The 10,531-nt window shown below is 45.5% G+C and overlaps 1 protein-coding gene across 1 annotated transcript; it reads left to right on the top strand.

Moving 5' to 3' along the window:
* The first annotated feature begins 125 nt into the window (after positions 1–125).
* Positions 126–9,616, top strand: LOC120921992 (serine protease inhibitor A6-like). The gene is made up of 5 exons (XM_040334520.1): positions 126–185; positions 803–1,450; positions 4,138–4,408; positions 5,919–6,066; positions 9,292–9,616. Exons 2-5 carry the CDS (start codon positions 826–828, stop codon positions 9,544–9,546), a joined length of 1,299 nt encoding a protein of 432 aa, XP_040190454.1. The 5' UTR covers positions 126–185; positions 803–825; the 3' UTR covers positions 9,547–9,616.
* The last annotated feature ends 915 nt before the right edge of the window (positions 9,617–10,531 follow it).

Below are 10,531 nucleotides of genomic sequence, written 5' to 3' on the forward strand. Positions count from 1 at the left end.
AGCTTTGTGCAAACATTATTATGTTTACTTAGAAGAAGAGTTCTGGTAAAGCGACGGGGCGGTGGGCAGGGCGATCGTCTGGTGTATATATATATATATATATATATATATATATGTGTAGAATTGTGTAGAATTTGTTTCTGACTCTGCAGACGGGAAGGATCTCCCTGTGGAAGGCTCGTCAGGTAGGTCCCGGTGAGGGGTGGTGATGGTCTAATTCTAATGGGACATTCAACAAGCAACTGCATTGTATTCCATATCATTGAATGTATTAATATACCAATTTTCAGCTTTCGGTGAAAACCCGGCGGTCACGGATGATTCCGGGAGCATGCCCCAGGGGGCGCGGGAGCAAGATTCTGGGAGGACATCCCAGGGAGGTCCTCCCAGAATAACTTGACCGCGCTGTAGACGTCTTTTGTCTATAGCGCGGTCGGCAACAGGTTAATAGACTAATAATTTTTGCTTTACTTCAATAATATTATTGATAAGACCACTATGTAATAATAATAATATGAATAATAATTGTATTATCAATAAACAAATGCAAATTAGAATAAATAATATGAAATATATTGGTAAATATGAAATTCTACTACACTTGCAGGATTCTAAAGCTGCAAAACAGTGAAGAATGTGGATATAATGAAAAGATGCACTGATTTTTTTTTTCTTACTCGTTTTGCCCAGATACACATTTGGCCTTCATGTTGATATTTAGAAGTCTTGGGATCATGTCATGTTATACTTAGATAAGTGGTTGAAAACAAAGACTCAACTAACACCTTGTCATTTCCTGCAGGTGAGCGTCTACACTGAGAAGACATGAAGTTCCTCCTAGTTTTGCTTTTGCTCATCCCGGTCATAACTTCTTCAGATGACCACAAACCTGAAGAGTCCCATGAGGGTGCCGAAGATGAAAAGAACGCCCAAGCCCTAAATGAAGTAGTAAAAAGAAATAATGAATTTGCCTTCAATTTCTTCAAGCAACTGACCTCCGTATCTTCTCAGGGCAAGGATTCTCCACCCAAAAATCTAGTTATGTCAACTTTTAGTATTTCTTCTGCTCTTTCCATGCTGTTGTTGGGCGCCCAATCAAAGACCCACCAGGAAATCTTGGAAGGTTTGAGCCTGAACAACACAAACCTCCCAGAAAGTGAGGTCCACCGGGCTTATTCCACTCTTCTCCATCTGCTGAATGAACCAAAAAGAAGCCTTCAGGTTGACAACGCCCTCTTTGTAGAGCAGACACTGACCTTGGGGAAGAACTTTGAAGATGATTTAAGGAATCTTTATCATGCTGAAATTAGGAAGACCAAGTTCAATGACCCACAAGAGGCTAAAAAAGAAGTGAATGAATTTGTGATGATTGAACCCGAAGTCGAAATTAAGGAACCTGTCAAAGAAATTTCTTCAGATACTATGTTGTCCAACCATGTTCTGTTTGAGGGTAAGGACAGCAGTATCTGGAGTAGATAATTACATTTAGGTTGGCATCTCTGCCCAGTTCTCCCCTGCTAGATAGATTGCCTTAGGCTACTTTCACACTGAGGTGCTTTACAGGTGCTATAACGCAAAAAATAGCGCCTGCAAAGCGCCTTGAAAGAGCCTCTCCTCTCACTCCAATGTGAAAGCCTGAGAGCTTTTACACTGCAGCGGTGCGCTGGCAGGACGGTAAAAAAAAAGTCTTGCAGGCTGCATCTTTGCAGCGCTGTAGGAGCGGTGTATACACCGCTCCTAAAGTGCCCCTGCCCATTGAAATCAATGGGCAGCGGCGCCGACCCACGCGCAAAGTGCCGCAGCTGAAAAGCGCTGTAAAAAATATGGTAAAACGCCGCTAAAAAAAGCGGCGCTTTAACGCCGACGCCTCGGTGTGAAAGTAGCCTTATTAAATTGAGATATGGAGGAGGGAGATGATCTGTAGTTCACGAATTCTGAACTGGACAAGGCAGAGAAAACTGCTTGGGACAGAGTAGATTTACTAGAACCTCGAGACAATAATGGTTGACACTTCTGTATTCAATTTTTTTTGTCAATGTTATGCTAATGTTGTCTCAGATTTTAACCTGCGACTTCTGCTGTGTCTGGTAATGTCTCTTATTGCTGAGACACTCGACAGTTCCCTGCCTGATCGCTTAAGACAGGGGTGCCCAACCAGTGGCCCGGAGGCCACAGTTGGCCCGCGGAGCCCTCTGATGTGGCCCGCGACCTCCTGCTCTGGGATGGCTGGTTGGCAAGCCCAGATTGCAGGTTGCCGACCTGCCATCCGAGAGCATCAGTGTTGTAAATGAAGCCGGCGGTAGAGGAAGCAAGCGACTTTTCAGAAAGTGCACCACACCTGCAGGATATAATAGACGTCTATGGCAAAGTGCAGCTAACCGGTGGGAAAACCACATATACACTGCGCCGCAATAGACTGCAGACCATCAGTGTAAAAGCAGCCTTAGGCCCCTTTCACATGATCGGTCTGACCCAATTGGACCCTCTAATCAGCTCTATGGAGCGGCAGGTGATTAGAGCGTCCATTTACACCTGCCTATCTCCAATCCGATCTGCTAAAAAAAACAGAAATGGATCTGCCCCCTTCTATCTGATTGGATCGGAGGGCCCATAGAATAGATTGGGCTGTGTCTACTTTGCATATGCAGACTGGACACAGACCTGTTATCTGCCCACTCCGCTCATTGTGGCCCATGACTGGTTACTAAGTCGCTTAAGTGGCCCTCGGCCTTCAAAAGATTGGGCACTCCTGGCTTAAGACAACCATGAAGTGTATCTTGCTCGTCTTGAACCTCTTATTCCTCCAATGAACTTCCCATTTAAGCCACGCCTTTGCATTTCGTGTTTGCCAGATTATTGCGCTCTCCCCAGCCAATATCTCGCTCTTGTCTCTCTTGCTTCGCTACAAATTATTGCTGACCTTTGGCATGTTCCTTGACTATGTCCCTGCTTGATCTTAACCTGCAACCACTTGATACTGACTTTTGGCTTGTATACTGACTATGCTTCTGTGTGATCCCTAGCTTTATCTACTACTGGACCTCCTGGTGGGCTGATCCTGAGGACTGCAACCTGGTTCTAACGCGCAGCAAAACCCATCAGTAGCTCTGGTGAATACCTGTTAGTGCTTAGGCCGATAGGCGTGCGCACAGGGTGTGCCAGGTGTGCCTGGGAACACCCTAATCACCCTGTGTGGTACACATTGTACCGAAAAATACTACATTAAACTGACACTAACGCACAGAAAAATACAGCATTAAATGGAACATAACACACCAAAATATACTACTTTAAACATGCACTAATGCACAGAAATATGCTGCATTAAACGTGCAGTAACACACTGGAATATAGTGCGTTAAACATGCAGTAATGCACAGAAATATACCCCCAATATTTCACCAAAGCTCCCTAATGGGGCTCCTAAAAAAAAACAAAAAACGACTGACACTGTCCTCTGCCCTACTGACACCGTCCACCGCTCTGCTGATACCATCAGTATACTGTATATACACATGCAAATATGTATGAGCTTTGGGGTGCACACCCTAATGCAATAGGCTGTGCACACCTATGCTTAGGCCCCATGCCATGGGTGAGCCTGCACTATCGGACCTGCCTGTGTAGTCTTCCTGTTTGCCTTTTTACTGCTATAGATGGATGCAAAATACTTCAATGGCGCCTTAAAGAAAGTATCTCAGATGAAGCAGACTTTGTTCTGGGAAATGCATGAGGGTCCCCTTTTGTCCTGAACCCTGAAGAAGGGGGCCATGTTTGGCCCTCCAAAATGTGTTAACTTTTGAATTCAATACATTTTTGTAACTAACTTAATTGTGTACTCGTATATCAATGTGGCCCTTCAGTTCCAGATGAAAATATTGGCATTTCAGTCTAGCAGAGGCAATTAGGAATTTGCCAGATTTTGGACAGATGAACGGGTGGCTTGCTGTGCTTGCAGAATTAGAGACGAAAGAGACAAAACATGGGAAATGTGCATATATTGTTGGAATGAATTGAATGTTTTTTTCCACACATTCGCTTTAATGCCACAGAACATGTTTTATATGTGGCACCAAATCTAATAATTTTGTGAGTTTGTTTATAGGTTTAAAATACATACATGTTTTATGTTATTAGGAGAATGGCAGGATGCCTTTAATCCAGCATTTACAAGTACCCGGAAGTTCAAGGCTGATAAGAACACAGAGGTGGATGTTCCAATGATGCATCGCAAGGGACAGTACAACACTTACCATGATACAGAGCTTCCTTGTACAGTGGTGGAGCTTCCATACAAGAATGATGTATCCATGATTATCGCCATGGCTGAGCCGGGCAAGATCCACGAAGTAGAGCAAGGATTGTCTGCTGAGACCGTACAACGATGGAAGACATCATGGAGCAAAACGTAAGCGGAGAAAACTGTGGGCTAATGAACAAAAACCCCCCTAAACAAAAGACTTACAGGAAGCAAGAACTTTTCATGCCTGTCATGGTACTGATCAGTCCTGGTCCTTGCCATCCTGTGGGCTCTATAAACAGTCCAGGCAAGGGAAGATGTTATCCAGTAGCAGTTGCGGTGCGTCTATAGTGGGCGCCGGAGCGCCGCCCTCTCTGGCTCTCGCACCGCCACTAATTACAATAACATAGATTTATGCATTGCATGAATCTATGTTATTGTTGCCGCTGCCGCCGACTATTCAGATGGCACAGCTGGTTGGCTGTGTGGAAGTGCCTATCAGAGCCAGCGGCTCTGATAAGCTTTCCGAGTACAGCCCTCAGGCTGTAATCGGCTTCCGGAAACTTATCTAAGGGACTACGGGGGGTGCGTTCCCTGGTTTCAGCCAATCAGGTTCACCGGTTCTGGTTACCGGTAACCTGATTGGCTGAAGCGTCATCGAGGGCGGGAGAAGACTTCGAGGGACGTGGAAGGAGGATGTCTGACCCCCAGAAATGTAAGCGCGGGGGAGGAGGGGTATTTTACAGGGCACAGTGGCGACAATGGGCACAGTGGCGACAATGGGCACAGTGGCATCAATGGGCACAGTAGCGACAATGGGCACAGTGCCAACAATTAAAGGGCACAGTGGCATCAATTGGCACAGTGGCGACAATTAAAGGGCACAGTGGTGAAAATGAACTTCCATACGCGTTTCATTTCCCTCCCCGTAATCTTGCGCATGCGCACTAATTACAGTGTCCAAGCCTCTTCTTAATTTCCAGTTACTATGGAAACTAACGTTGAGCGAATCAGAGAGAGATCCTGTTGCTGGCATCACGGGATCTCAGGGCTGACGTCGACAATAGGAAGTGACGCAGCCCCGGCAAAGACACTGCATTTTTCCAGCAGGGTCTGGACAAAAACGGCGCATGCGCGGGCTACGTCACGAGCCACAATTATACATATATCTCACAAGGAAGGCAGGTAAGGAGACAATCTTCTAATGCAAATGGATATAAAGCCTGCAAGTGTCCACATAAAGAAAAGTTATCAGAATGGGTATACAACCGCTTTCATTTCAGTACTGTGGTGCCTGGCAATGAAAAATGTAATTGGACATTAAATTTAGAGAAGATTGTGCAGAGGTTGTACTATTAGATTCTAATGCCTGTGGTTTGCCATTGATCTATCAGCAACAATTCTAGGGTAAAGGTCTATCTAAATAATCCTTGCAGTTTAAATCATTCTCACTGCAAGTTTAATGATAAATTGTCCTGTTTTCTATAGAATGTCAGGTCATGTACGGCTCTACAATTTTCTTTGGTGGATCAGCAGCTGCTGTATATGGGTGTCTCTCTCAGGTGCAGTAGTGGTGGATAGAGAAGGTGGTTGAAGTTGTGTATTTTTATCCCAATAACTGATACAGCTTTTACTATTTCCCAGTTCTCATAAGCTTCATTGTTTTTTTACTTCACAGGCTTATTGACCTTTATTTACCCAAATTTAATATAACTTCCAAAATAAACCTGGTGGATGAGTTACCTGAAGTTGGCATCAGAACCCCTTTCACAGGTGCTGCAAACTTCTCCGGAATCACTCCTGATTTCAGGCTTAAAGTGGGATCGGTAAGAGTCCATTCTATTCATTATTCCTGTTATTGAGTTTATATTTGGACATGGTGTCACCTCTGACCTCCTATCTAATGTAGCACTACCCCCGTAGGAGCTGCTGGTTTATATTTGGGCCTGCCGTTGCCTCCTTTAAGTACCCTCTCCCAGAATGCCCAGCGACAGGAACACTCCCACTGGGTTGTCTCTGGGGAGAGAACACTCAATACATCCATCCCACTGTATTTCCAACCTTGACCTAGAATGACAGCGACACCCAGGGTCAAGTGGAAAAATGCACAACGCAGCTGAACTGGAACAGAAACCAGCAATTTAACACAATCCCTCTGAGCTAACTACAGCTCAGATAACTCTAAATTTACATTTAGAGCCTACTCAATAGGAGCAGGGCGCTACACTAATAAGACAACGCTAGTTCTTCCCGTAAAAAAATGCTGAAATAATAACATGTCAAGAAGAAATCGAAAAATTTCAAAGACTTATTTCAAAAACAGGCTAACATCCATCCTGTTATTCATACCCAATGTCAGGGGTGCCCAACCAGTGGCTCGGGGATGGAATAGGCCCTCTGATGTGGTCCATGACCTCCTGCTCTGGGATGGAATAGAAGACTGTTATTAAAGGTCAGTTTATTACTAAAATCGCAGGCTATAAAGTATATGGGCATATCTGTTCTGCAGAGGTTACTGGGCCGCTTTTAAACTGATCCGCAGCTGCAGAGCAGCACACCTGCGGGTTACCTGCACTGAGCCGTAGACTTCTATGACCTGCGAGTTTGGTGCGTTTTCAGAAAGTGAACCACATGTACAGGATTTAAAAGAAGTCTATGGCAAAGTGCAGCTAACCTGTCGTAAGATATTCTAATAGTATGTACGGGGCATTAGGTCCCTTTCACTAGGTCAGTCCAACCCAATCGGATCCTCCATTCACCTCTAAGGAGTGGAAGATGTAAATGGACTCCATTCACAAACGTTTACCTCCAATCCGATCCACAAAAAAAAAAGAGTAGAGTGGGTTCTATAGAGTAGGGTGGGCTGCCATCCACCTGCTCTGCTCATTGTAGCCCACGACTGGTTACCAAGCCACTTAAGTATCCCTTGCTCTTGAAAAGGTTGGGCACTCCTACCCAACGCCATACCGGTAGTTATTTTTATTGGATGTGTACTATAACAGAATGTTTTTTTGTTTATAGCGCTGTAACGGGAGTCCCTTTTTGGCATAGGATGACTGAGAAATGATAATTCACGTAGTGCAGGATAGCTTGAGATATTACAGGTGGTTAATTCTGTCCACAACAGGTCAATAATAGAGTCTCATTCAATGTGCAACATAGACTGTTGAGATGCTAATTAAGTCCACCTGGCTGTAGTGATGGGACTTGCTGTGACTGCATTCTATTATCCATTGTGCTAATTACGTCTGCTCCTAAGATCTTTTATTGTGTATGCTAATGACACTGTTTTGTGTGAAAATACTATTGATAATAGATGTGGAATGTGACTTGTCAGCTGTAGTAATTAACTCCTCTAGAGTCGGTGCCAGAATGTCTAACGTGTGTATTGTGTAAATAGCTTGTCACGGAGGCAGAATGTCCGGGTAATGACTAATAATTAACTCATCGGAATGTCATTATCTAAAAGAATGTGTATTGAAGTTCCTTGTGTAATGTGGTGGGTGGAGTTGATTCATTGTTCACTTGGGTTCTAAACTGTATATAACAAGGCTGAGTTACCATTAAAGCATTCATTCGTTTGAACCAGAGAGAACAGAGCTTGTGTCTCGTCTTTCTTCTGGGGAATTCTTATGGATCGTGTCTGCTGGATTGTTGGAGTGTCGGATAAGCTGTCTTGGGTTGGAGGAATGGAATATCGTAAACGGCGTTAACCCCTGACCATTACAAGCGCAAAAAATAAAATAAGAAAATAAAAAATTGTCAGTTAAAGTAACGCAGTGCCGTATCGCAAAAAATTACCTGGTCATGAAAGGGGGGGGGGGGCAAAACGTTCTGGAGGGCGAGTGGTTAAGAGTAATGAAAACAACAACATATGTGTTATGCGGACATAGCAGGCCGTCCCTGCCAACGACATTTGGTTGGGTCGCTGGTCATCAAGATGTCCCCATCTCATCAGAGAACCCCATAACATCCGAGTCATCCTTTCACATTAGATGCCCCATATCACACCAGATTTAACCTATGCATTAGGGACCCCCTTATACCTGAAAGCCCCCCAGAACATCAGAATTGCCCCTGTACATCAAAGTCCCCTATACATGATTCCACCCATCCCCACAGAGTTCCCCTTCACAGAGCCCCCATCACAGAGTCCTCCATCAGAGCCCTCATCACAGAGTCCTCCATCTCAGAGCCCCCATCACAGAGTCCTCCATCAGAGCCCCCATCACAGAGTCCTCCATCTCAGAGCCCCCATCACAGAGTCCTCCATCAGAGCCCCCATCACAGAGTCCTCCATCAGAGCCCCCATCACAGAGTCCTCTATCTCAGAGCCCCCAGCCACAAAGGCCTCCCCATCACTGAGCCTTCATCACAGTGTCCTCCATCTCAGAGCCCCCATCACAGAGTCCTCCATCTCAGAGCCCCCAGCCACACAGGCCTCCCCATCACTGAGCCTTCCAATTACACAGATCCTTCTTTACAACACAGCCCTACCATTTGGCTTCAACAGCAAAGCAGAAGACAGGAGGTTGAGGAGATTTGGAGAAGGTGGCCCTTCATAGTTTCTTAAATGCTGGGGGCAGTCCTGCAGGCAAGCTGCCTTGGATCAGAGCCATGCATTGCCATGGTGCAGGTGACCCCGCTGCCACCATCATAGCAACAAATGGGGCCATGCACCCTGGCAGTATTGTTGTTATGGTGCTGGCGGCTGACCTGTCCATGCCATGGCAAGTCACGGCATTGATCCGGGGGGCAAACTGGGTCTCATGCTCATGGCACCCCAGAAGAACCAAGATGGCACTTCAGGGTGATGTGGGACTCTGGTTGGGAAACACGGGTCTATCCAACAGAAAGCAAAAGTACTGGTGAAAATTATTAGAAAAAACACACAAATAAAATTGTATATAAAGTTTGTTTCTTGGTCTTTTCTTGTACTGATTAGAAACTCCCATCCCCCCCGACATCCAATCATCTTATAGAACTACAGCTGGGCGGGTTGTGTTTGGTGATTATTTGCTGATCTTATCATGTCTGTTATTATATTTCAGGCCGTACATCAGGCCGTCATAAATGTGGATGAAAAAGGGACCGTGGCCACCGCAGCCACCGCAGCCACCGCAGCCACTGCAGCCACCGCAGCCACTGCAGCCGCCGCAGCCGCCGCAGCCGCCGCCGTGGGGAATGTTGAAATGTCACTCCCCCCATTAAGATTCTATAATCATCCAATTGTTGTGATATTTATTAACCAAATAACCGACAACATTCTTTTCATGGGGACGGTCACCAATCCTACAGAGAAATGAACCTCAATGTTTCCATCTCTGCCACAATGTAACATTCCCGTGGATTAAATAAAACTTGATGAATAAAAGCTGTACACTCTCCGGATGGTTTGTCACATATTTAGACCCGGGGTCTCCAAACTTTCAGGGGGGCCGGACTGTGCCCAGTGAGGGTAGAAAATATCCCGGGGCCCAACATCAGTGAGAATAAACATTGCCTCAGTTACATAGAGCCTGTGATCAGTAGGAGGAGGAATAGTGTCCCATCATTGGTATCAGTGGGAGGAATAGTGTCCCATCATTGGTGTCAGTAGGAGGAATAGTGTCCTATCATTGGGGTCAGTGGGAGGAATAGTGTCCCATCATTGGTATCAGTGGGAGGAATAGTGCCCCATCATTGGTCTCAGGAGGAGGAATAGTGTCCCATCATTGGTGTCAGTGGAGGAATAGTGGCCCATCATTGGTGTCAGTGGAAGGAATAGTGCCCCATCATTGGTGTCAGTGGGAGGAATAGTGTCCCATCATTGGTGTCAGTGAGAGGAATAGTGTCCCATCATTGGTATCAGTGGGAGGAATAGTGCCCCATCATTGGTATCAGTGGGAGGAATAGTGCCCCATCATTGGTATCAGTGGGAGGAATAGTGTCCCATCATTGGTGTCAGTGGGAGGAATAGTGTCCCATCATTGGTGTCAGTGGGAGGAATAGTGTCCCATCATTGGTGTCAGTGGGAGGCATAGTGTCCCATCATTGGTGTCAGTGGGAGGAATAGTGTCCCATCATTGGTGTCAGTGGGAGGAATAGTGTCCCATCATTGGTGTCAGTGGGAGGAATATTGCCCCATCATTGGTGTCAGTGGGAGGAATGGTGTCTCATATTAGACATGTGCACTGCTGAAAAATGTGTTAGTTTTAGTTTCATTCCTTTTTTTTTTTTTTTATCCTGGTGTTGGCAGTAGGAATCAATTTGGTATTCCAAATGGGCATTTTGACCCACCTTAAAAAGTGG

This window comes from Rana temporaria (genome assembly GCF_905171775.1).
Source record: "Rana temporaria chromosome 13 unlocalized genomic scaffold, aRanTem1.1 chr13a, whole genome shotgun sequence".
NCBI lineage: Eukaryota > Metazoa > Chordata > Amphibia > Anura > Ranidae > Rana > Rana temporaria.